General features: G+C 43.1%; 1 protein-coding gene across 4 annotated transcripts; it reads left to right on the top strand.

Annotated features, from left to right (window-relative positions):
• The first annotated feature begins 42 nt into the window (after positions 1–42).
• tet1 (tet methylcytosine dioxygenase 1) lies at positions 43–27283 on the top strand. Of its 4 annotated transcripts, XM_076286182.1 has the most exons (12): positions 43–402; positions 1244–2842; positions 14404–14454; positions 16891–19144; positions 19410–19500; positions 20453–20546; positions 21006–21214; positions 21831–21981; positions 22219–22308; positions 22613–22750; positions 23394–23724; positions 23981–27283. In XM_076286182.1, the coding sequence occupies exons 2-12, from the start codon at positions 1382–1384 to the stop codon at positions 25072–25074; spliced, it is 5964 nt and encodes a 1987-aa protein (XP_076142297.1). In that variant the 5' UTR covers positions 43–402; positions 1244–1381; the 3' UTR covers positions 25075–27283. The 4 variants fall into 4 exon arrangements, with proteins under 4 accessions (XP_076142297.1, XP_076142298.1, XP_076142300.1 ...); XM_076286183.1 differs by lacking the exon at positions 14404–14454; XM_076286185.1 differs by lacking the exons at positions 43–402; positions 1244–2842 and adding an exon at positions 11956–12586.
• The last annotated feature ends 190 nt before the right edge of the window (positions 27284–27473 follow it).

Here is a 27473-nt window from a genome sequence, read left to right as displayed (position 1 = left end):
CTGTAGCCGATTTTATTACATTTTTCAGTGTGCATTATCCCCAGTCAAGAAAAAGTACGCGCAAAAGTCCGCTCCACGTTTTCTGTACACCCAACAAGCGTCCATTAAAGAGCCGAGTTGACTCGAGACCGTAGGTCGAGTCTGGGAGTGTGGGGCTGTCTTGAATGGATTGACCAAAGAGGGATTTACGCTTTTTATAACTACTTTACGCGCTACGGCAAAACCTACAAAGCGCAGTAACAATTAAGACCAGATTTACAACGCTTCGCTTGTTTGTTTAGTAGGCTAACGTATAAAGTGGCGTTACTTACTAACTGTGCTAAGAGAAATTATTCAAGGATCATCAGTGTCTTACAGGAGCGGAGTATTATTAGCAATTCAGACAGTGCAACTGTCTCTCCGGTATGTAAAGTATTTCAACTGACTTTAAAGTGGACGCGTTGGTAAAATAACACTCTCGGAATTTCTTCCAAATAAAACTATGTCGACAGTTTATGGTATAATAGCTACTTTGATGTCTCCAAGTGACACTGTCGCTCATTGTTTAATAATTAAGGGAGTACATTAAACTCATGTTGTATAGTCAACTAAAACCCACAAAGTAACGTGATAGCAAGGTGACCAAGGTTGGAGCCTAAAGCTCACGGGCTTAAAGGAACTTGAAACATGTGTTAGGTAGGCTAGTGCAGGTTATCATGTAATTTATTTTCATGGGCAAAACATTTGCAGCTTACATCTGGATTGTAATTTTATTGTTCCCTTTAATCAGTGAAAAAGACAACGTGGTAATAAACCTTTTATTACCATATTCAACTGGAGCCTAAATGTTTAAAAGTTGTAAATGCTTCACATAAAGATCAGTGATTTTTAGACCATTTTAAAGCATGTGGAATTGCACCTAAATAATTAGGTCCAGTGCTATTGTCTCTCACTTGACTATAAATTAACTGAAGCTAGTCGTTAATGTGTTTCAGATAGGGAAATAAGCTCCAGGGATAATCGTCATGACAAGCTATTAACTTTGAGTAAAATGTAGAAGTGTGCTTCCTACCTAGACAGAAGCATTAATGTTATCAAAGTCGCCTACTGTATATGTATGGAAACACACTATTTTATGCACCCTCTAATGTCCCAGTTGGTGATATGATTTTAATTGGCATGGATGTATGGCATTTCATTTAGGAATAAAGATCAGTTATGCCAGATGTATAATATTAAAACTCTACCATGTTTTTTCCCCCAGGATGCTTATCACTGTGTGCTTAATGGGCAGAAGGCTGAGGTGCAAAGAACTTATGTGTTTTCCTTACAATCCCTTTAAATCTAATGCCCATGCCTCCTTTCCAATATCAACATCTCCCTACTCAACCTAATATCAGTTATGCCTCTTATTCCCAAGAAACCCAAAAGGCTACATACACCATTGAAAAGAAATGATAAAAAGTTGACCTCCACTACTGCGAAGCGGTGCACTGTTAATTCTAAGGGGCAGACAGCAAAAAACACATCAGAAACACCTACTAGGCCCACAGCAAAGGCCAAGACTGCCAAGAGCACTGCCATCAATAAGGCTGCCAGTCATGCCTCACAGGGATACTTGGAAATTAGTAAAAGCTCCCCTGCTCGAAGAGGATCTACGCGACTCAGACGGTCTATGAGCTCGTCCACACAGTTTGGTCTGGTTGTAGACCTGCAAGGCCGAAGAAAGTCCCTCCGGGGCACTCCATTCTCCCAGAGTTTCCTGCAGGATGTAAAACCAAGCAAGATAGGACAGAGTGCCAAGGCAAGGGCTCGGCAGATTCGAGGTTTGAATCAGTGGGTGGCAAAGCACCCTGGCTCCTGCAATGCCAGCCAGCAGAAGTTGTTGACTCCAGAAGGTGAACATCAGCTCAGTAGTTTGGGGTCAGAATTGACTATGGTGGAGCAGGACAACACACTTATTGGCCTATCCAACAAGGATGAGCAGGTTACTGACCATGGTGGTAAGGCCACTGAATCTGAATCCATCGTGGCAGACCCTAACAGTCTAAACCCTAATAACGAATGTGCAAATAAGTCGGATTCATCAGAGCCAACCTCTGAAGAGGACCCTTTAAATAACAGAGATACCTCAGCCCTGGTGGAATTCCCAGTTGTGTTACCCCCTCATGAGGCTGTGTTAAGCTCAGGTGAGGATGGTAACCTTGGTGCTGAACTTCAACCACAGACATGTTTGATTCTATGTAGTTCTACTTTGACCACTCCACACTCCCCATCACCGAATGTCTCTTTGGTTCCCTCCCCTTCATGTACTTCCTCAAAGGCATCATCACTTCTCGAAGAAAGTGCAGGTGCTACTATTGTGGAAGTCGGAATACCTCATGTCACTGTGGATGGAGACACCAAAGACCAGGCTGTGCTCTCAGAGCACAGGCCCAGCAAGTACACGGATTCACTAGTACTCCAGTCCACAGACACAGATGACTGTAGCACTGAAGCGGTGGAACTGGACTTGGTGCCAAAGATCTTGCCCTGTTCTGATAGCAAGCCCACCAGCAGCTCTGAGAATACACAGTCCTCCTTTGACACAGAGTCAGAGCCAGGGCTGCCAGATGCCTTTCTGGAGCCTACTGGCTCAGGTGCTTTTCTTTTGTCAACGGAGGACATGCACCACTTCCTGATGGGTGCAGACGGGAGGGAGAGATCCAAGAGGAGCCGCTGCAAGGATTGTGAGCCCTGCCTCCGTAAGGTTAACTGTGGCCAGTGTAGCTGTTGCCTGAACCGCAAAACAGGCCATCAGATCTGCAAGCTCAGGAAGTGTATTGAACTCAAGAAAAAGCCTTCTTGGATCTCTTCTGCTCAGGTGAGACACCTGTGTTCACATTGTTGAAAACCTGAGGGTGATGTTGTTATTGTAAACTGCCTTTGCTTCATTGGTTATTCCTAGAAGGAACTGAGAGAGTGGTAGTAGTTTCAGTCTACCTCTACTTTCATTTTGAATGTGCTGTTGTGTCAGGTGTTAGTAATGGTGCTATTAACAGCAAGTAGCAACATGAAGATGTTTCCACAAGGAGAAGGGTTTTAGAGCAGCACAATAACTGTACATTTTATTTAGAGTTTTTTGACAAATGGGAAGCTAGCCTGATTGTGGAAATTTTAATTTACAATTTAATTTAATTTGGATTTAAATCCATGGTAAAAATGATTTGTGTCAGAGACAGCTGACCTCCTGGAGTTATTGAGGTATGAGTGCAAGGATGACCCTTGTTATTGGGGAAAGCCCTATCACATGAGTTGCTGTCAGTTGCACACGTGGTGTGTGTGTGTAGCCAAATGAAAGAAGTCCATACATAAGAGCCTCCCCCACCCTCTATCTTTCTCAGTCCACACTTCCTGGTTCATAATCACTCTTACTGGTGGCTAAGACAGGAAGCAGGAAGAGTCTCTGTAACGGACATACTATGCCGGTATTTCCGTAGAGAGAATCTGTGGCAACATAGGCCTATTTCATGTGCAAACACCATTGTTTTCATGGCAGCTATGTTGCACTAGAGCCTAAGAGTGACGGCAGCAATACGAATCTGTTGAGCATGTTTTTAACAAAGTCATAGCCTAAACTTTTGTTCCTTTTGGTCAGTAGCTGGTAATGGAAACAGATATTCCCTTTTCCAGATTAGATTAGTCATTATAAAACACTAGTTTGGGCTTGTCTCTCTCTCTCACTCTCTCTCTCTCTCTCTCTCTCTCTCTCTCTCTCGCTCTTTCTCTCTCTCTCGCTCTCTCTCTCTCTGTGTGTGTGTGTAAACTAGTTTGTGCTCATGTACATGACTGTGTATGGGAAGGCAGGGGATGGTGACAAGATTATACCAGCTCTGTAAACATATAATTTGGTACTCTGAAATGTAGGTCAATGTTCAACTGCTATCACATCTGTCATTTTAAGTATGGTCAGATTTCTGTTAGGGACATTTTTGTCCGACTATTTGGGAGTGTTCCCTATTCAGGAAGGGAGTGGATGATTTTTGGAAGCAGTCCATGTTGCACTCTGCTGTGGGGACTGTGTTTGTGTGTTTGTGAAAGGGGAAAGAAAGACAGAAAGAGGAGGTTAATTTAAACTACAAATGAAGGTCAGGTGTTGTTTATCTCCATGTTTATTCCTAAACACAGTATTCCTGCCTGTGTATTATTGAGGAATCCTGACACACCTGAAGGATGTGTGTTTTTTGCTTAGTCCTGTTTTAAAAGATAGTAATTGCACCCATATACTGTACCATCACAGATTACACCTGGTAAATATCTCCATATGGTTCATTCTTCATTTATCCCAAACTGAAGCATTACTAGCAGCATTTTATTCTGAGCTGGTAGAGTCATTAGTGGTGAAAACTCACTCTGCTCAGACTCATAGAATGCACACACTTTTTTAAATCTTGTGCATGTGAAATGTTATTGATGGTTAAACAGTCACTACCTAGAGATGTATTACGCCCAGAATGGTTGTTCACCCTAATACTGTACATCACCAGTAATGGTTCAGGCCTGTTCGGACAGGTGTAATACCTCAATGGGTGTGTGCTCTTCCAGTCAAACGAACCCAGTGTGCACCACTGGTTAGGACTGCCTCAGCAGTCTAATCAGGAATTGTCAATACTCATTCTGTACGATAGAGTAAGATGGTGAGATTCCAATTGTCAGAAGTCAGTGTTGTAGTTTTCTCATGGCTAACTAACAATGACATTACTCTGTTACTATGAAGAAACAAATTAATCAAATAATTGGATTGGGCTTCCACTAGTAGGCCTCTATACTGTGTATTTCTCTTTACGTGTTCTTAATGGGCGTATAAATACGCTGGAGTCAGACTTACTGAATTTCCAAGTGCTTTTCTCTGTCAGTGCTTATGACAGCCCTCTAGGCTGAAATAGCATGCATATTTCTTCCAGTCCATGCTGTAACCTGTCGGTCATAATCAATGCCGTAGTTCTTAGTGCTGGTGCTGTTTGGTATTATTTTTGTGCTTTATAAAGTGTGACTGTCATAATCAGTGTTAACAGAATGATCCTTTGTGCATTCCTTAACACCTGAGCCATCCTTGAGTATTTTGTGATTTTTATTTTTTATTTTTTATAATGTCCATTATTTGCATTCCTTGGGCAACAGTAGGAAAAGTGTTGTCACAGCTGACATTTGCCAGATCCCATCACAGCCACTCTGTTTGCGGCAACCACATCAAGAGAGAACAGTAGTACTTGCAGGAAAAGTGAGTCTCCTGTGGGCATGTATTTAGTGTTCAATAGAGTGTGCCACTGAGATGGAGCTGCCGCAGTTTGTGTTGTGAGTGGTACGTAGGTTTGCTTTACTTGGCACCATAGGAAAAAGTGAAACCAGGCAAATTGAACGGGTTGGAGGCGCTTTCATTCTCGCTGGTCTGGATTCAATCACTCCTGACAGCACTCTCCCGTCTCCTGGGATAGTGAGGCAATGCAGTGAAGATTGGGGTCTCGTTTCTTCCTTAGTGGGACTTTCAACCAGGATTCTCATATAGAGTGTAAGGATGACCTCAGTAATAAGAGTGCGTGTTAGTTTTAGATTTTAGCGTGGTCTTACTTTGAAAGAAACTATGGTTATGTACATTATTCTTAGTACCCCAACGGAAGGGTGCCAAAAAATGGTACGGTATGCTACGGCACGGTATGGTTAGTTGTTCACAAATTCTGCCCATGGAAGCGCAAATAATTGCAAACTGTACTGTACCGAACTGAACCGTACCGCTCAGTGGAAACTCAGGCGTTACTCAGCACATTGCATATCACACTCTGAAGTTCCAACTGCAGGGTATTTTAAGTGATGGAGATGAGCATGTTTGTAGGCTGTATGAGAATACTCTATGTCATAGTTTCAACATCAAACTATATATGTTATTCATGAACATATACTTGCAGTGTCTACTGTATGTTGCACAAAACCCAAAGTTCCCTTTTCATTCAGTTGATGAGTTTTCATATTGTACTTCATTTAGTGTGCACTGGCCAGATCATAATTTGTGTGGCGTACAGTCGTCCTCTGGCTGCTAACCTCATGCTGATGAGTTTTAAACAGACTGATCTCACGCCAAGACAAGAGTTTTCATCCCATAGAATTATCTAGAGTTTTACTTGGCACAGCTCAGTCATAACTCAATCACTGCCTCTCCAGGAAAACAAGTGGATGCTTGTCAGAGGTGTGTGGGGGTAGCCAAATGTTCTATTATAGCAATGATGCAAGGGGTTACAATGATGTAAAACCTGCTGAACTGTGCTTTTCATACTGTAAATATTGCTTGAGGTGCCTGAGTTAAGAAATGACATAATATCCATATAAGGCTGAAAATGCATACATGTGGATGGTCTATTGTAATTGTATAATTTTCTGGGTTGCTGTTTTCGTATGTGTCTCATGTGTTACAGCAAGATTTACCCACAACTCACTTGTCACACATGCTGCTTTATGGCCACATGTCAGAGAGCAGTGGTTACCATGGCCCCCCATATCACACTGACCTTGGACTGACGCAGAACACAGACCCACAGATGGCCATTGCATGCTTATTCTTGAGTAGACTGGGTACACGTGTGTAGAGGGGATGTAAAAGTATTCATGGGCCCATGGGACTTCGTGAGATACAATAGACGTCTCACAGTAGTGAGATGTGCTCATATAAATGCACATTCTTTTGAAAAACCTGACGTGGCGTTGCAGGAGTGGGACTGGACTAAGTAACAGCGCTGTCTCTTCAGTGTGAGAGGAAATCCTGAACAAATAGGTGTGACCTCGCTGTGACCCCTGTCCATGCCCACCGCCTCGGCCTGCAGCGCAACATATAATGCAGAGATGTAGCTGACTGCTGCTCTCCTCATGTTGACTGTGGCTGTCTATGGGACCCCAGCTGGTGGAGCAAACAGTTCATGTAGTAGGGGTTTTATCTGATGACAGCTCAAGAGTTTCATTATTTTAAGATAATGGGAAGAAAGTATTGGCCATAGCTCTTTTCTCCCAAGCAATATCAGACAGGGAAGGAATTCCTTGTTGTAGTTAAGCCACTAAACCTAGTTTAGTTTCTGTGGAATTTAGCTATTTAGGTGCCTCTGAAAATTGGTTGCCTACATTGCCAGCTTCAGTGGTAGCTGTTGGTTTATCACAGTTAACTGTTTAGCTGTTATCTGTTTGTCCCTGTTGGGAGGTACAAAAAGATACTACAGACTTTGAAGTGGAGGTGAGTGGGTTGACAGTCTGTGGACACTCACTCTCTTACTTTCTATCTCTGTTTCTCTGTTAGTCACACACACACACACACACACATACACGCACACACCACACATACTCAAACACACGCACACACACACACACACACACACTCAAACACAGTACACACACACACTCAAACACACACACACACACTCAAACACACACACGCACACACACACACACACACACACACACACACACACACACATACACACTCAAACACACACACACACGTGACTGGAGAGAGTGTGCCAGGCGTGTGGGACTGGGCAGTAGGAGGGTAGGAGAGGGTGTGGGAATCGTGAAATGTCATTGTGAGAACCATTCACTGTGGTCATGAGGTGCACCGCATAAGCCAGCTACTAGCCTTGCTACATACCGTAATGCTACAACTCAACTCTGCTTTCTGAATAAAGCTCTTAGAATGGCTCATGGGCTGTGGGCAACGTTCTTCTGTTATTTCATTTGGGCCTCAGCAATTTGGACCGATACCATTGCACATTTAAAAAGATTTATATCCCCTCAGTGCCAGCTCTGCATAAGGACTGAATGACGGTAATGAGCAGAAATTCTCTCTCTGCTGGGCTAATGTAAACATTATAGCTGCAGCTGAAGGTAGAACGTCTGGACATTCAGAAAGTCAGAGAAGCAGGATAGTGTTGCCTATCTCGCGGGATTCTTCTCCCTGTCTTTATAGACCTTCTGTGGAGGACTGGATTGAATGCCACTTACAGGTAAACATTTTGAATTGCATGTCTAGCATGAAGCATTTCTGACCCAGGTGTATTATTCCTGTGTTTGCTGAGAGAGTCAGGTACCTGTAGCTTTTGTTATAGAGGATATGAACTTGAAGCATGGCTTTGTTTGGAAAGTTAAAGAAACCATATTACAGTATATAGTGTATAGTGGAAAGAGATATTCCTATAGATATTCCTATTCCTATTAGAAAGCATTGCTTCAGACAGTTTTATTTCCAAAGACACTTGGTTGTGATTCTGACCCGTTTCTCTCCCTGGTTTGCTTTTTGCCCTGTTCCATCTGTGAGCTTATGTGCCATGATTTGCTGATTCTGAGTCTCAGCTTTAGCTTTGAAGCCGTGCCACTTGATTTGGCATTTTGAATAGAATCCATCCACTGTGCCTGGGTAAAAGCTCACAATGGCTATCTGGGGACGAACAAAGACAGACTGAGAATCAAACACTTAGGCTAAATTGGAAGAAAAGAAAGACCACCACATTCAGACTTTCTGCTTCGGATTAGCCTAGCTACTGAACAGAGGACTTTGTTGAAGTTGTTGGATTCTTACGTTATAATCCAGGGGTGTTAATGTGAAATTGGCTGTGCTTTGGTGGTATCAGAAATGTGAGATTTTTAACCAATGGTCTTTAGCAGCTTTTGTCCCATTCCGTATTTGATCCAAGCCCGATATCTTATCCATTTCAGTCAAGAACTTGGCCAATGGGTGTAGGTGCATGGTCCATCAGGGATGTGATAGGTGCAGTCATACAACTTGATTCTTCAACAGCAGAGGCATTTCAATACTTTGTACACCATACGACCCAGGAACAGAATACCTTGGCTATTTTTATGTATTCACCAGAAGTTGTGGATACCTTGCACTTGTCTTTTGCAGCTTTCCTTCAAACTGATGCACCTGTGCAGCTAATCAGCTTAGAGAACTGGTTAATCGTAAGCTAGTATTGCTAGGCTAGTCACCGCTATGCTTACTGCCATGTGAACCCCATGCACTTTTAATCCTATAGAGTAGTCTAACTTGTGCTTGTGGAACATTTACAAGGGAGTATTTTCTGCTCATTTATGTCTGTGACACCTGCAAAGTATTGTTGGTTGATAGGATGTCACCTTGAATATGTGTTTCCATGACTGATGTTGGTCTCGTGGTGCTCACGGTATTGATGAGCCTTCAGATTGGCCCGAACAGGCCAGTGACGGGGATGTCACCCCTGACAACGCAGCAGCCCCGAGACCTGCTGCTCTGCTCTCCCTCAGCCTCTGGCCTCTTCAGATCCCCCACATCTGTTTCCCATCAGAGCAATCTCTGGCTTATGACCTGTTCTCTTCAAACTGAAACAGGATCTAATGAACCCCCACCCCCCATATGTAGTCATATCCCGGAGCATGTGAGTTCAGCACCATGCACCCTGCTTTGCTCTGTTTACTCTTTGTCTACATGTGAACCCTGATTCAGCAAAAAAGAAGGTGCAAACTTGAGACAAACAATCTCTGTAGGGTGCTAACAAGCAAGGGCTGATGATCACCCATCTCTCCATCCTAGCTGGCCAATCCTTCCGAACCAAAACTCTCTCAGTGGCTAGATGTAGTGTGTGCATGTGTTGGATTGATGCACCTTGGACTGTGGAATCTTTGGAACAGTTTTGGACATGATGATTTAGGAACCACGTTGGAAAAGACCTTATATATATAAAGATATTTAATCCAAAATGGGAAGACAGATAGTTTTTATTGTGTGTCTGAAAAGATTTGATTTGCAAGCTGCACAGAACATGCTTTTCATGGGAACTGAAAGTAGAATCTCAGTTAAATGGCTGACATAAGCTAAACTGTTTATCATCAAAAATCTAGCCACAATGCCATTCTAATCTACAAAATTATTTTTATTTTAAATGAACGTGACCGTGTTAAACACAGTTTTGTGTAGTCTGTTCAATCAATGATTTGCGTGTAGCATTTGTGTTCGGCGTGAGGCTGGCATGCAGTAGCCTCCTATACAGCATTGAGACCAAACACAATTTCGGCTCTTGGCTACTGTTGCTGACTCTTCCTATTTATGATAGCCAATTCAATTTGCCCTTAAGCTTGTGTATAATAAGGTGTGTTAGGGTTCAGCACGCTCAACCAACCTAACCGGCTCACCATGTCTGTTTCAAGTTTTTTAAGTTTCAGTTTCCTTAAAAAGATTTTGTCAATGTGTTAACACAATATGCATTTACAGTTTTTCTCGATTGCTTTGATGCTTGTGTCAATTCTGACATCACGTTATTAAAACAGTTAACACCCATGTCTGAACAAAAGCACTCTGGCCAAAATGACACATTTTGCTATTTCTCAAAACACTTAAAACATGCAGCAAAAAGCAAATTTTGCCTTCAATCAACACATCCTGTTGTCAAATCACTGTGTGATTTCAATCAGTCATTACACACTGGACAACAAAATGCAAAATATAGTTCTCAATATTAGCATTTTTGCTATGTCTGTTCCATTTCTTAATTTTTCTGGTATCAGAAAAAACTGTGAAAAGACTAAATATACTGAATAAAATATAATTGTATTCATTCCTCCCAAGATGTAACTGTGATTGTACGACTTACAGTAAGCACCTAGATTTTTTTTTTTATTGAACTACTGAACTACACAAAACAGAAATGGCATCTCTTATGGATAATGAATTATTGCTGATTGAAGAATTGTGCAAAGAAGTTTCACACGGGTGTATCAGAAATTCAGATTTCAAAGGTTTAGAACGAATTCCTGGCAGAAGAAACTAATTCTGCAAGGAATCTCTACCACCTGTGAAAAGATGTTTTCCTTTTGTTTAGCACGGGGAAACCAATAGAGTTTAGGGTCTTTGAATGACATCTGTGTTAACTGTTTTGCAAAAGGGTGTGAGAAATGTGTGAACTCAATGAAAATTATGAACACATTCACAAGAGATGACTTCTGCTGTGCAAAGAAGGTGTTCATGAAGAACAAATGGATCCAGTTTCTTTAAGCAGGTCAAAGCGATCAAGAAAAACTGTAACACACTATGAGGTAGACTATCTCATACAATCTAGTCTATCTAGACTATGTCATACGATTTTGCTTTTTAGAGTTTAGCACAAATTGTAGCACTCAGCTGCTTGAAATTATGATTGATACTGTAGGTAATATAAACATCCTCATGTGGCCACTGAATGAGGCAATGCAGGATTTGCTCAGTTAAGACACTATTTTATTGGTTCTATGTGCCCTTAACTGTGGATCAAATTCCAGACCTCCGTATTTTCACTGTGGCACTAGGTGCTTTTAACAGCGTGTGACAGCTGGGGACAGATCCAGGCATGGAGTCATGCTTTCCCAAGTTTGTCACCAGTTGCTTCTGTAAGTAGCCTGAAAGTAATCCACCCCTTTTCCTGCCATTTATGCATCTAAGTGCCCCATGAACACTTTTTTCCCCCCGGAGATGGAAGACAAAATGGGGAAACATTCCTTCCGAACACCTGACAGAGGAATATACTGCCAGTGGCGCAAACACCGTTACCTGCCTTTTGCCAGATGACACCTAGACATATATGCCTGGACCTTCTTTGGCATTGTGCTGAAAGGGTAGTGATTAATGCCCCAAGTGTTGGCAGTTAATGAACGCCGGGCAGCTTGTTAAAGACTAACATATGGGACATTTTAAGACCGAGCAATTATAGCACATTTATGGAGTGAGACCAAGAACGTGGAAAGGTTGTTGTGGGCTACCTTTTGCAGCATACATTATCAATCTCCATTGCTGGTTGAATGTTCTAAACACTCAACAGACCCACATTCTCAACTGTAGTTTGTATATAATTCAACAGCTGCACATTTTTCTTTGTAGTAGCCAGTTAATGTCTGAAAGAAGTAATTGGCCAGACAGAACAGCACTTGTATTGAACAGTTGGGTTCAATCAAAATGGGTTCAATCATGTTGTCATGCTGGCATGCAAATATAAGACTTTGGTTACATATGTCCTATACATAAGATTGATGATTCAGGACATGGTTTGTATGTTGGGTGACTTGGCTGAGTGTAAGCTAGTTCTTTTTTCTATGCTGGTACTTGGTGTGGCTTTCTGTAACTGGCAAGGTAGTTCATATGAAATAATGCGTTGTCTCTGAAGGAGTAACAGGGGTATAGTAAAGAAAGGAAAGTAAACAGTGCTGTGCAATAGCAGTGGTTATGAAACCTTTTCTTGGCCAGCATTTTTTTGTGGGACCACATGCTGGTATTTGAGCACAGTTAAATGATTAAAATAATTCATTGTGTCCACCAACCTTGGTGGTTCCACTCAAGACAGCCCTCATGACATTGAGTGTGTCCAGGCACACACAAACAGTGTGGTTGCAGTTGATAACGCAGATTCCTCCATTTACATGCTGAGGAGAGGAGCTTGACTGTCCGTTGCTAATCTTGCCTGACCAGTTCAGAATGGTTTGCTAAAGCATGAAACCTGTCACACCACCTCTGCAAACACACAGCGAAGCGTGACTCACATCAACACATTCTTGGAACAGTCTCTGAGAGATCTGACAGCCTTTACATATCGAGGTAAAGTTCTCTGATCTTCCCTTGGCAATGAAGACCTCGTCTTGTTTTGTCTGTTTGCTGTCCCAGCAGGCACAGTTTGCTTGCTTGTTAGTCTATGTATTCTCAGAGTTTGGAATGTCTCTATGAAGGTATAATCTGATGGAATGTTTGTCTGGGCGTGTGTGTGTGTGTGCGTGTGTGTGTGTGTGTGTGTGTGTGTGTGTGTGTGTGTACAGTACTGAAGTATTGTATTTAGCTAGAGACATAGAGGGAATGCTTGTTTTGTGTACCTGGTGCTGATGCCAGGAGATCTGGATGGTGTTCTAGCTAAGCTAACTAGCGAATGGTGCTGATGCCAGGAGATCTGGATGGTGTTCTAGCTAAGCTAACTAGCGAATGGTGCTGATGCCAGGAGATCTGGATGGTGTTCTAGCTAAGCTAACTAGCGAATGGTGCTGATGCCAGGAGATCTGGATGGTGTTCTAGCTAAGCTAACTAGCGAATGTCAGTGCTCCCCTATTCTTGCATGATCCCTGTCGCCACATGTTTGTCTTCAGACAGGAATTAAACTTGTACAATCCACCGGCTGGCACAAGTTGTACTGCTCATGGTGAGGTTGTATGTCATTACATTGCCTTTGAACACAGAGCTGGGTGCAAATACAGCAGTGGTGTGGGTGGGTGTCTGTGGCTACCTATGTCTGTAGTGTAGTGGACTGTATAGACATTTTAAAATGTGATCTAAATGTTTTAAATGATCTTTAAAATAATTTACATTATTAAGCTGTGTTTTTGATTGTTCCAAGTTAGTTAGTACACAGTTTAAGGTGCCAGAAATTATTTTGTGCAAAGAAAGGAATTGCAAAGTTTAACAAGATATACATATCCCTGGTTTCAATTTAGAAATAGTCTCTTTTTGCAGTTGAACTACCCCAAAAACCTCAAATTTCAAAATGTTATTATAAGAGCAGCTTTAATTCCCTGAAGTGAAAGCTTGCACCAGCGCACTGAGCGCAGCCATACACTCTCAAATTGGTCAATATTTTATTTTAAGACATAATATCACTTATGATTTAAATGTATTTTGTGTCTGTTCTTATTCTTGTGTGTGTGAGAGAGAGAGAGAGAGAGTTGATTTGAAGTCTTAATGTAGGTTAATGCTGACCCTGGGGCCAAGCTCATTCAGTAAATCCTTATTTCCAACTCCAGTCCGGTTCGAAGCGTGTCCACTCCACAGATTGGGGCTTTCCCATGAGCGTAGTTGTAGAGTAAAAGCCCACATAGGGGATCCTTTGTTTAGGAGGGTCTAGGCATGGAAGATAATTTACAAGCCGCTAACGTCCCCACGCGATTGGCTGACTAGGTGCTGTCTGCATCTGCGAGAGGCATGCGGTACGCGTCTGCAGCACCAGCAGTCCGCGGCTGCTCCTCAGCACTCTGATCATGACACCCCGGGCAGTCGGCTGAGAGATTTGCTACTGTAGCCAGTTATTCTTTTGAAGCTCAAGGAGGCAAGATGGCTACCTTTTAGGATATGTTGCCCAAAATTGAGGGTCTGCCTCTGAGGAGAGGGAAGGTAACCCCCTCGACACCCCAACCCCCCCCCATCCTGGGCTTTTTGTGAAATCCATTGTCTTCTTGGGACCAGACGCTCAGTATATGTGCCTTTGCATGTTGTGTGCTTTGTGTGTGTGTGTGTGTGTGTGTGTGTGTGTGTCCCCGTAAATATTTCTATGCATGAATGTGTCTGTGTGCGTGTGTGTGTTTGGGTGTGTAATGTTGGTATCACAGTATCACCCGTCACCGAGGACTTATGTTTTGGTTCTGCTTTCCTTTCAGGTGGGCAGCAAGGATATAGCCAAACTAGTGAAAAAGAAACGAGTTTCCAAGGTAACAGACACCTCTTTTTCACCTTCTGGCCATGGTAGCGCATGTTGCTTGTGCTTCTTTCTTCGTCTTTTTTTGGCAAATAACAGTCCGATTTTGGCACCTGCTGTTCTATTGAAAGAGGAATGCAGTATTTGTGGCTGGCAACTGCTCCGGTGCAGGGGCAGTAGCATTTTCACCTGTGCTAAGATTAGTCTGTTTATTTTAGCATTATGGTGCGGTTTGGTGAAGTTCAGAGGCAGGAAAGGTACATTCAATGAATGAAGCATCTACTCACAGAGACTTCAGAGAGACACACACATCAGGAAGGAAGCATTTTTTTTTTTTTTTTTTACAGAGCACGTACAACTTTGTGTGAGAAGTGAGTTTTTCTTTTGCTGCTAATATTCATCTGTAGGTAGCTGAAAGCAGTTTGCACTGATACATGTTAAAATGTCTCTTAAACATGTTTGTCAGTTTTAAAATAATGAAAATAGCAGACTAAGAAATATGAGACATCACAAGTCCTGTTTTATTTACAATTTAGTAACTCAAGAATAATTTCTGTTCTCCTGGCCAGTTCAGCTATGACAGCTTTTTAAAAAATTTTTTTATTAATGACTGCCCAGTTTGATGCTCATGTTTCGCACAGTATATTTAAAACAACTGTGAGTGCTTTTGTTCTCACATGTACATAGTTCAGTCTGCTTAATATGATGCAGAGATAGTCATGTTATCCCTTGTCTCATGTTCGGCGTGGATACTCCCTCTGTTGTGACTTCTCTGGGTAACTCTTCCTCAGGGAGGCTTCTTACGATTTTGCAAGCAGTCGTCGCTCTTGTTGCCGTGTGTGTGTGTGTGTGTGTGTGTGTGTGTGTGCTCAAACAGTGCTCAAAATGACATATAAATTATTCTGTAGTATGCATGAAGCTGCAGTATTCATGACTCCATGCATATTTTTGGTCAAACTGTATGTAAGCTGAAGATTGGAGAGTAGCTTAAGCCTTAAGTCTTCCCATAAATACTTGACTTTGGAAACAACTCAGATAACACTTCACCACCTCTGATTTCCTAACACAGACTCAGCCACAACACTGGAAAGTCTGCCATTGCTTGATTCCATAATGAGTTGATGCTACAATCCCAAAATAACTTTTTACTTTTTTGTTAAACTATGCCTTTGGAAACAGGCGATATAACAAACTTTGGAAACAGCAGACATAACAAAGATGGTTAGCAGAAGCACTATATCCTCCCCAGACTGCTTATTTTGTGTTTCATCACTGACTGAAAGCAGTAGTGGTTGATTTCTCCTCTTGCTTTGTATTTAAGAGGTAGCACATTGCATAGGCTCCCAAATGATTGCCTCACTCTTGTGTTGGCCAGGCTGTTGCATCAGTCCTCTCTTGCTGGAAGGTGGAGATGGTGTGTAGGAGAGCGCATAAAGACAATTATCAGATGTGCTGAGATTAGTCACACACCACAAGGAGAAAATGTAATCTTGTGCTAAACTCAAATCAAAAGCTCATGCTGTAAATATTGATGCGTTCTGTCTATGAATCTTTGACCTGATGAAGCCGTCTAGTAGACTAGTCCATAGAGTCAACTTGCTGGGTCAAGCAATTACTGCTCCAGTCCTCAGACCTGTATATTGAGATATGAGATATTTTGACACATCTGAATATTGTGTGTTTGTGTGTGTGTGTGAGAGGGAGAGAGAGAGAGAGAGAGAGAGAAAGAGAAAGAGAGAGAAAGAGTGTGTATGAAAGGGGTATTTCCTACTATGTATGGAAAGCTGCTGCAAATCAAAATACAGTAGAGTTTAATCCCTTTACTATATATCATGGTATCAGGCTTAATAATTTTTTATATGTTGTTGTCTTCTACCATAAGCTCGTGCAAAATTTAGGATTTGTGTCAGTGGGAAAACTATGTTGTGTCATAAAAGGAAACACTATGTTTATGATTCTGGTGATACTCTGTCCACACGCATTGTTACAACAGCTACTCACCTCAAAAAAAGTTTCGAGACTACATTTGTAATTACTGAACCTGAACCTGAGACAGTCTAATAAACACAAGCTATCCACAATTCTGTAGAGACAAATGAGTTTTTATGGTTCTCAACACAGCCTTTATTAAACCGTTGCTATTGTCTTATAACCCTGTTAAATAGCACATTTTAATTCTAATCTAATGTCAGTTTATTTATATAGCATGTTTAAAAACAACAGCAGTTGACCAAAGTGTCTGTACATGGGAAAAAAGGTTTAAGGTTTGCCCAGAAAAGTGGTCACGCTTCAGTATTTGTAAACACAGAGCTTTGGGCATATCCCAGACTTCGTGACCATGCTGTGGCACAGGCTGCCATGCAAAGCCCAGGGACTTATTATGGTCTGCAGGAGGATGTTGGAGCCGAACTTGTTGAGTCATCCATTCTGTGTGTTTGTTTGGGCCCAGGTTGAGACGGAGGGGATCTCAGTAAATGGCACAAAGGTGGAGCAGATGGAGGACACCTCTACGGCCGAAGAGAAAGATGGTGACTCATCGCAAGCCCACACTGCCCCGCCGGACGTCCTCCCACCGGACGCCCTTCACACAGTCCAAATGGCAGCAGCAGCACCCCTCTTTGAGAAAGACCTAGGGACCTCTGATACCGATGCACTTACTAGTCAGAGCCTTTCACTGAATTTACCCAACGGTGCTGGGAACCGCACACCAAACGCAAGGAGGGATGCTGGTTGTGCTTCCCCTTCCTTAGAGAGAGTGGTCATTGTGCAACCCCAACACCAAACCGAGGCACTTCCAGAAAGCACTGTCCCACTGAAGAAGATCAAGATGGAGGAGCCGTGGGTGTTGACAGACGGTCAGACAACGTCACATTCAGAAAGCAGTGATGGCTATGAGGATGCACTGTCTACTTTGGCAGCTGTAGTTTGTTTTTCCATCACTGACAGAAAGGCCTTGGAGGAGAAGCTTTTCGGACCTCGGCCTTCAGTTGTGTGCTCAGTGAAGACCGAACCAGAGGACAATTCACACGAGTTTAAGTCATATCAGAAATCTGTGGGCATCAGTCCACTTACTGACACACTCCAAGAGCAAGAGCAAAAAAATTCAGACAAATGTGTTAAAGACTCTGGGAGTCCCTTACCAAGTGTGCAAACTTTGGTGGAGCAAAGGAACTTAAGTCTAGAACAGGCCATAGCTATTGAGGCGCTGACTCAACTGGCTGTGTTGCCTCAAAATATGCCCATAAAAATGGAAAACAGTAGTCTGGATACCAGGTCAGAAAGCAAACCAGCTGCAACCGTCGCTCCAGTAGAAAACATACCTCTTTTGGGAGTTAAATCAGTGTCAGATGTTGCTTCAAACAAGGTCTCCGTGATCAGTTCATCACTGCACCAGACCTCGGTCATCCACAGCCCTCTAAACAGGCAGGGTAACGCTAGCCACCGCAGCACATACACTTCAGACAAGCTGTCTTTGCAGCACCTCCTGAAAGCTAGTTCGGATTGTGAAAGGCTACCCCTCATCCCAGAGAAAGGTCTGAAGAGGACTGCCAGCCAAGCACTTTGTAAAGCAGAGAAGTCAGAGGGCACTTATAAGGAGTACAAGCAGCCGGAGAGAACGCCAGGCAAAGGCTCAAGGAACAAGGATGAGGAAGAGGTGGCCATGCAGCTGGCTCAGCTTGCATTCATCATTGAGTCTCGCCAAACGCAGACACAGTCAGGCCATCCCTCCCCGTACTCAGAAAATAATCCCCCAAAGGGAATGCCTGTTCAGGCCATCAAGTGCAACAGTCATTCACTAGCACAAAACCTGAAAAAGACCCCTATGAAAACAGCGAAAACAACGCCATCAAAACCCAGAGTTTCAAAAAAGAAGGGACTTGAGATTAATGGAGACCCCACAGGAGAATCTCCAACCAACCATAGGGCTCCTCTATCTAGACGAACACCCAATGGCAAGACTCCCGTTAAGACTAAGGGTCAGAAAGTGTTTTCTCAGCAGAATATGAACCATAAAAGGAGCCCATTTCTTCCACAGACTCAGATAGACTTAAACAGGTACATTGCAGAAGCACAGTTACAACGTGAGAGATGTCAGCTCTCTTTCGGCGGCCCACTCAAGGGAGAGCACTTGGAGTCCCAGACTCCTCCGGGCCTGGCCATCCACAGTATGAACCATGTGAAAACCGGACCCATCAATCTGAATCATTCCCATGCCAAACACCCCATGCTACATCCAAACGGACATCCCATCCAACAGAACGGCCACATCGACGGCACACAGGAGGGGAGGCGTGAATGTGAACGACAGGCGATTTCTCAGGTATTCAGGTCCTGTGATGTGCTGAATCATGGTGCTAAACCACAGGGTCACCCCAGTGTGTCCACCCCTCCTGGTGCTGTGTCCACCCACCGACCCGACATGCAGAGCGTAACGAGCAGCTATTCCAATGACCAGCAGCAGCCTCGCCGAGATCAAGAGGCATATTACAAAGTGGAAACATCTGGCTCAGTCACTGTTTTGTCGACGTCAACTATAAATGTGGAACCAGGGGTAGATTATCCCAGAGAGTACACTCCTACTAAGGACACACTCAACAGCTTCCTGGAGTCCCCTCTGAAGTTCTTGAACACACCAACTAAGAATTTACTTACGCCACCTCCCAAAAAAGGTGCACCAGAGATGCCCAGTTGTGACTGCATGGGTAAGTCATCCACTCTCTTGATCAATGTGATAGCCTTACTGTATTTTAGACAGTAAATTGTTGTCTTTGACAGTTATGTGTGTATGTATAATCCTAATACCTATTACAATTCATCCATTTAATTCAAGTTGTTCCATTTGAAACTCAAAAATGATTGAGCTGTTCCTTCATGTAGTACTGTATGTTTCCAGGGCCCCAAGACTTGTGCCTGTTATGAAGTGTTACTTTAATGTGAAGTTTACTTTCATCTTGTTTCTGATTGCAGAACAAATCATAGAGAAAGAGGAAGGCCCATTCTACACACACCTTGGATCTGGCCCAAGTGTAGCAGCAGTTAGGGAACTGATGGAGAACAGGTAGAACACTATGAAGGGTCTGTGTTCACATGGCCTTTTTTTTTTCACAGTGACTGTTGTAAAAGGAAAGCATTGCTAAGCCTGATACACACTCTGTGCAAGTTCAGACAGGAAACCCCTGGGCTGCTTGCAGAGGGGCCCACGGGTGACTTTATAGGCGGGTTTGTACCATGTTTTATAGATTTAAGGGACCTTGGGCCTCATGCAGCAACATTCTCTTAAATTTCTCTTATATTCTCTCTTCATTTTTCTGTTAAGAGAAAAAATGAGAGGAGCTCCAGGTGTACCTCCACCATCCAAATCTGCTGCCTTACCCACTTGATCATAAATTGGAAAGGAGGAAAGGAGTTGTACAGTGAGCACACATGCCACATGTCCAAGCATCTAAGTGCATCTAAGAGCAGTAGGCATATGTAAGCTGAAAAATATCATCCAAGGGTTTTTATAGTCTTAACTGGGATCAGTTGACCCCAGTTTTCATTAGCTCACACATTTAATCATTGAAATGACTCTTAAACATAAAATAACTGTAGTTGATTATATGATATTTGTGCATTTTTTCAAATGGACAAACCATTTGTGGATTTTTTCTTATCTTGGTATTAGAGCGCTCTTTTATCACTCAGCCTAAGGTCATCTCTCAAGCCCACTGTCCATCTCTCTCTCTCCCCCTCATTTCCTGTCTAATCTTCCTGTTCTGTCAATAAAGTGCAGAAAAGCCCCCCAAAAAAGAAAAACATTGGCAAATCCCAGAAATCAGTGGATACTAACAATATAACAACAAATAGCCAATATGAACAAAAACAAGAGGAAATTTGTTTGTAGAACGCTTCCTGCAAGCTGTCTGTTACCAACAAGTATTTTTCTATTTTTAACTAGTTTGATTCTTAAATGAGGGTAAAAAACCTTTGATGAAATGATGCGTAAAGGTCGTGCTGTGGATTGGTTGCAGGTATGGGGAGAAAGGGAAGGCAGTGCGAGTGGAAGTGGTGGTGTACACTGGGAAAGAAGGCCGGAGCTCTCAAGGCTGTCCGATTGCCAAATGGGTAAGATTATTTCTACTCAACATCGATATTTATATAAAATGTAAGCTGTGTTGCCATTATGCAACAAGCCTGTTATACCATGCATACTATAGAGCAGTGGTTCTTAAACTGGGGGTCGGAACCCCAGGGGGGTCGCTAAAAATATTGGAGGGGTCGCGAAATGATCAAAGGTTTTTAGTCAAACGCTGCCATTGACATAATGCCTTTGGTGTTGACATAGCCTACCTATGAGAGAAGACATTTTCGGCCTCTGCTTCCAATGCCCATCTCACAACATTTCAAAAACCAAATTCCGCTGGTTAGAGAGAAGGGGGTCGCGAGATTTGCCCCATGTTTTTGGGGGGGGGGTCGCCAGACAAAAAGTTTAAGAACCACTGCTATAGAGGTCATTCACAGGCAACTTCATGAATATTTCTATTTGGTTCTGTTGGATGTCTGGCTGGGCCTACTTGTCTGCAGGTGATCCGGCGGGGCAGTGAGGAGGAGAAGCTGCTGTGTTTGGTGCGCCACCGCACGGGCCACTGCTGCCAGAACGCCGTGGTGGTCATCCTCATCCTGGCCTGGGAGGGGATCCCACGCACCATGGCCGACCACTTGTATCATGAGCTCACCCAGACTCTCTGCAAGTATGGCTCCCCCACCAGTCGCCGCTGTGGCCTCAACGAAGAGTGAGTAGCTCCCCAGCCTGAACCTATGAGCAACTTGCAAAGTGTGAATGAATAAACGTGAATGTAAATGAAAGAGACAATAAAGGCTTGGCTTTAAACATAGTGAGCTGCTATGGTCTTGGTATCAAGCTATATAGATAATTGATAACTCTTCCGTTTATAAGCCACAGCTGAGGTAAAAGTGACAATGATATCGGGAGAGCATCAAACAAAGCAGCAGATGTTTATTCAAATTAGGCAAGCCTTTTCAATTCAGCCCTCTTCATAACCAAGAGCATAAAAGTATTCTCCCAGCGTGTTATTGGCCATGCATGGCTACCACTTTATAGCCAAAGGATAAAAGCCTATTGTCAAAGTTTGGAAAAAAAGAGTTAATTGTTGAAAGGGAACATGGGCTATTGTATGATGAGGTAATTATAGTGTGCATGCAAAATGAAGGTCAGAACAGTCGCCACGAAAAGAACAATGAGATGGTCAAATCCAAATTCAGAAATTGTCATCATGATGTGTTATGGATCCCAGAAACTTCTGGAGTTACGTAAAATGGAGACCTAATATATTTCACAGTGCTCTAACCCATACTTCTGTGCTATTTCTCCATTTCCCCTTCACTCAGCCGTACGTGTGCGTGCCAGGGCCTGGACCCAGAGACCTGTGGAGCCTCCTTCTCATTTGGCTGCTCCTGGAGTATGTACTTCAATGGTTGCAAATTTGCTCGCAGCAAGGTCCCCAGAAAGTTCCGCCTGCTTGGAGACTACCCAAAGGAGGTGAGCAAGGCTTCGGAGGCACTGTAGTATCTCCATAACGATGCACTGTAGAGTTTAGTGCTTAGTGCTTCTGTTATTTGTGTGTGTACAATAAAAAATATATGCACAGTAAGATTAGGTGCCTCCCAGTGGTCATATATTGCTAGAACACGTCTCATTATTTTTTCCCCCCCTTAAGAAGTGAGTGCATTCACAAATGATCATTTGTAGTACTGAGAGGATGTCATTCTCTTTTAGGAGGGCAAACTGGAGGATAACCTTCAGAACCTAGCAACAGACTTAGCCCCGTTGTACAAAAAGCTGGCACCAGAGGCCTTTCAAAACCAGGTGAGTCCTCAGGTCTAGATGTGGAGTGCCCCTGTCTGTCACTGAGCCAGCCTGGTACTGCTTTGATCCTGTGTTCATACTATGTTGTATGTTATAAATGTATTAAGCATATCCTATAACAGCAGTGGTGCCTCATTTTTCTTGCCACAGAATGTTTGATTAGAATTTAATAAGAAGAAGAATTTGTTTGTATTTTTTAATTTAAACCCACTGTGTGCTTCAGATATGTCACCATGTATTGAAAGAGATGTGTGTGTAGTGAGACATGAATGAGTGGGTTATGCAAATGAATCCCTGTTCACAGGTGGACCACGAGCAGCTGGGCAGAGACTGTAGACTGGGTGTGAAGCAGGGCCGGCCGTTCTCTGGGGTGACTGCATGTGTGGACTTCTGTGCTCATGCGCACAGGGACACACACAACATGAACAACGGGAGTACTGTGGTAAGCCACAACGCTGTGTGTACAACAGATAATCACAGTTACCGGGCAACAATTCCAGTTAAATATGCATGCAGTCAAATAGAGTATTGTACAGAATGGTGCTGCAGATAACAGTTAGTTCTAATGAAGCCACGCTTCCACATTCTGAAAACAATCCTCTATTAAACCAGACTTACACTGTGCATGGAGAGAATCAGACGGTTTATTCTGCATGTCTGTACTGTCCAAATGTGAACCTTCATTGGGAATCCTTGAAATCTTACTGAATACACAAACATCCAGTTCCACCGTTTCTTTGTAAATGCGAAATCATTCATCCTATCATCTGATCAAAGCACTGCAATATAAGCCTGGCATTAAACAGGACAACAGAAGCCATATGAAATATTCTCTCCTGAAGAGACATGATTCTTTCACACAAACATATGGGTATTTGTGGGCGTTTAAGGGCGTTTTTGAGAGGTAACCAGGTATGCCATGCTTTTGGAGGTGCAAACAAACACTGCATTGCTACTGAGATCACATGGTAAGGAACCAGAAATCCGATTGTTTGCACCTCCAAATGGGCGGTGACGAACGTATGTGAAGCGAGTTTGTGTGAAAGAATAGATGACTGACCGCAGATCTCCTTCTCTCTGCATAGGTATGCACTTTAACTAAGGAGGATAACCGAGCAGTGAGGAATGTACCAGAGGATGAGCAGCTGCATGTGCTGCCCCTTTACAAGATCTCCGAGACGGACGAGTTTGGCCGAGCGGAGGGCCAGTGGGCCAAGATGCAGACCGGGGCTCTGCAGGTGCTCTCGGCCTTCCCCAGGGAGGTGCGACTGCTGGCTGAACCGGTCAAGTCTGCCCGCAAGAGGCGTCTGGAGGCCAAGAAAGCCTCCGCAGATAAACAGCATAACAATCAGGACAGGAAGCAGAACACCCCAGGCAAGGTCAAAAGTGAACTCTTCAAAGGGACTCCTGACAGAGGTAAACCAATTATGTTAGGACCAGGAAGTAGCCTGGCTCTGCGCATCCCACATTCACTGCATTCACTATGGTTTGAAACTGTCCCATCACATTAAGAGCCTGTGGCTTTTAAACAGGTTTCTTTGAAGATGTACGTAATGCATAATAACTTCCTCTTAAACCAGGAAATGTTTCATTTTGATGCATCTTCATTGGGTTTTGTGATGTTTAAACAGCTTCTCAGTGACGGTTGTCTAATTGTAATGTATTCTCGCAGGTTACAAAAGCAACTCTGTGGAGACGTCTCCCTTGGTCAAAACAGAACCTCAGTCATATTCCATCCCTTTGCGGACAGCAGGTGTGGGGAACTATTCACTGAACTCCGATCCCTCACACCCTTTTCACCATAACCGTGAGTATCCCACTCCTCCTGGAACCAACAGCCAGGCTATGGAAGCACTTTCCTCACACGAGTCCGGCCGTCCTCCTCCCAAGTATGGTTTTGCTGGAGCACCAGGGAGCCACCGTGGTGACTCCAGGCCCAGTGGGTGTCCGCAGCCTTCTGACCAACGGCTGCTGGAACCTCGGCCGGCAGTCTCCCCCCTGACCACAAAGGGTTTCCGTGGCTACCCCCACCCTCACACGTTCAAGTCGGAGCCAGACGAGGTGCATTGCTCCTCTGTCCTGAGAGTCCCCACTCCTGTCGAGAGCACACCCCCACGCCCACTCTACCCCCACCCAGCCGAAGGGCTGCAGAGCAGACTCAACGGGTACCACCCCGGTGTGCTGGCGCAGGGCACGCCTGTGGACCAGGGCAGCCTGCTGCCGCCCCGGACTCCCCTCAGCCCCGAAGCTGTGAAGGCCGAGGAGGTGTGGTCGGACAGTGAGCACAATTTCCTGGACAGGGACATCGGGGGCGTGGCGGTGGCGCCCTCCCACGGCTCCATCCTCATCGAGTGCGCCCGGCGGGAGCTGCACGCCACCACGCCCATTCTGCGGCCCAACCGCAGCCACCCCACGCGCATCTCCCTGGTGTTCTACCAGCACAAGAATCTGAACGAGCCGGGCCACGGCCTGGCGCTCTGGGAGGCCAAGATGGCAGAGAAGGCGCGAGAGAAAGAAGAGGAGGCAGAGCGTCTGGCTCTGGAGGGCGGCGTCGGCGCCTTGGTGAGCCCGGTCCGGCCCAAAGGCAAGAGAGGCAGGCCGGCGGGAGAGTGTCCAGGCGAGGAACCTGAGGAGTCCAGCCCTGAGGAGAAAGAGCTGGCCCAGGTACCTACGCGCTGGGCTCAAACGCTCCCACAGGACAGGGTCGTCACAGTGGCCCCCTACGCCCTGACGCAGGTCACTGGCCCCTACAACCGCTGGATGTGACATTTCCTGTAGTCTACACCATCACTCTTTTATGCTACTGCCTTACCTCAATCAATTTACTCTTTCATTTGTGTTTTCAGTGCATTGATATTGTCAAATTATGTTTCATCTCAGCTTTTTAAAAATGATGTTGGAAAAAAAAATTGTTTTTTTACTGTGAGTTGTTTTTGGTGAGTCCTTGATGGTTTTATATTGTAAAGAAATGGTGCTTTCAGAAGACTTGGTTTTATACACAGAGATGAAATTAGAACATAAAATGTGATTATTTATTCTGATCATTGTCAAAACTATTTTGTAATTTAATTTTGGTGCAAGCCTGTTTACTGCAATTGTACTATGTAAAACAGCATTTTACTTGCAAGTAACACTCAGAATGGACATTGTTTTTAAAGCAGTGGGTGCTCTCTGAAGTAAAATAATGACTTATTTTGGTGCCATTGTAGCAGTGACTGGTAAATATTTGAGAAATAGAGAAGTGAATATACAGTACATTTATAGCAAGTATCACCATAGGTGGTTGTTTTAAAACATTCATGTAGCATTTCAGTTTCATTTTCCTTCTTCTGTCACTTGTAATGCATTTGGTAATGAAGGTACATGCTACAGTTTCTGTTTGTTTTGGTTGTCATGGTTTGTTTTCATTGTACATGACATTTTGAAAAGCACTTTTATTTTCAAAACAACTTGAAAAATATCAATTTCCAATATGCACATGCTTTTTTTCACCATGTCTGTCATCCCCTTCACAGTATTGCTTTTAATTTTCACAAGGCGTACTTATGAAAGCAATAATCACATATGGTTATGTGCTGCATTAACTTTCAGATGTTTTATAAAATATTTTAGAACTAGCACTTAGTTCAGATGAACCTGTAGAATTCTGACCTTTGAGGATTTACAATTCCCAAAGTGTTTGAACGCAACTTGAAGAACAGCACACTTAGAAATTCTCGAAAAAAACTTCTACACATTTAATGTATGATTGTCACTGGTGCTTCAAAGACCCATAATAAACTCTTGACATGTGACACCACTTCACATATTAATGCTGCAGAGTAGAATTTATTATTTAATATAAATTACGAAACTTCCTGTGAGTTCATGCAGATTATTCCTTTTTTACAAGATTCTATCATTTTTAATAAATCATTATTTCAAAGTGACACCCCCGCCCCCCTCCACCATCCCTCAAAAAAAAAAAAACTTGACAGTTATATGATCATTTGGGAAGATTGACTGAAGGCTTACTTGCTCTAAATCTTAAGATATAGTTCTCCAAGATGCTAGATTTTGAGGTATTCATCTAATTCTACTGAGAATGATGGAACTACTCAACTATTGTGAAAGTAATGTCATTGCAAGTTCCAAACAAAAAGCATAACAAGAGTTGCATGATAACTCTTTACATGTTTGAACTGTCAAAAAGTGAATCATAATATTTGTCAATGAAATGAATGTGCATCCATTTTCTCTTGGTGCAACAGCAGAGAGCATGCAAGTGTAGAACAGATGTCAAAACCTACTTGAAAAACAGTCTGTCTGCTGAGACAAGTCACAGTCACCCTCAAAACAATGTAAGACATTTACTATGTGATCTGTCCCCTGATAAGGTCAGAATGCTTGGGAATAAGTGATGTTTCAGCACATGGTCAGTGAGCTGTACTGGTTAATGTTTACAGTTCAATTGGCAGCTTATTATGGAGAAAGATAGAAATTCAATGGTGCTTAAATGCTGTCAGTGACAAATCACAAATGAGTGGTGCTTTTAGTTAACTTTTACTCTCTATTCCCACCTGTATCGAAAACACATATGGGCAAGAAGGGCAATTGCTCTGAACTGGCCTATGGCTAACCTCTATATTAGTGCATTGATTTTGTAACAAAAAAACTACATTTATTCCTACTCACATCCTGACTTCAGTTATCTGATCTTCTGTTTCCTCTGAAATGTGAAAAATGTCATTCAAACACGCAGTATTAGATCACTTTCCCTGTGTGACAGGTCATCATACCACCTGACCTCTGGCATTTGCAGGGTTATGAGACATGATTTAAAAAAATCACTAGTAATTTACTGTTTCAAACACTTGCACTTTTTAGTTATCTTGCCCTGGTCATAAGTCTTTTTTCTGATCAACCTCGCAATGCTTTGGATTTTTTGTTCTTTTGATGAACATGAAAATGATGAATAAACTGTATGTCAAATGTAGCCTATGTCATATGCTTTACGTCTTCTTTTTCCATTTATGATAACAAGAAAACAGCATGTTTTGTTCATTGTAGCAACCATGAGGATACCACAATGATATTTCACTAGAGCCAATGCATCTCACAACTCATTTATTTCAGTTTACTTCATATTATTAAAACTGGCTAAGAATAAGTCTCATTATGTGTTT

Source organism: Alosa pseudoharengus, unplaced genomic scaffold, assembly GCF_046254945.1.
Source record: "Alosa pseudoharengus isolate Yale_2024_CS ecotype anadromous, Long Island Sound unplaced genomic scaffold, YU_APseudo_1.1 YU_APseudo_1.1_scf_15, whole genome shotgun sequence".
NCBI classification, from domain to species: Eukaryota; Metazoa; Chordata; class Actinopteri; order Clupeiformes; family Clupeidae; genus Alosa; species Alosa pseudoharengus.
This window is presented reverse-complemented; position numbering and strand designations above follow the sequence as displayed.

Excerpts from the sequence above, each read along its gene's own strand:
- tet1 (XM_076286182.1), top strand. The coding sequence starts at position 1,382 with ATGCCTCTTATTCCCAAGAAACCCAAAAGGCTACATACACCATTGAAA. Across the intron at positions 14,455-16,890 it reads AAAAGAAACGAGTTTCCAAG|GTTGAGACGGAGGGGATCTC; the intron begins GTAACAGACACC and ends GTTTGGGCCCAG. Across the intron at positions 23,725-23,980 it reads CAAAGGGACTCCTGACAGAG|GTTACAAAAGCAACTCTGTG; the intron begins GTAAACCAATTA and ends GTATTCTCGCAG.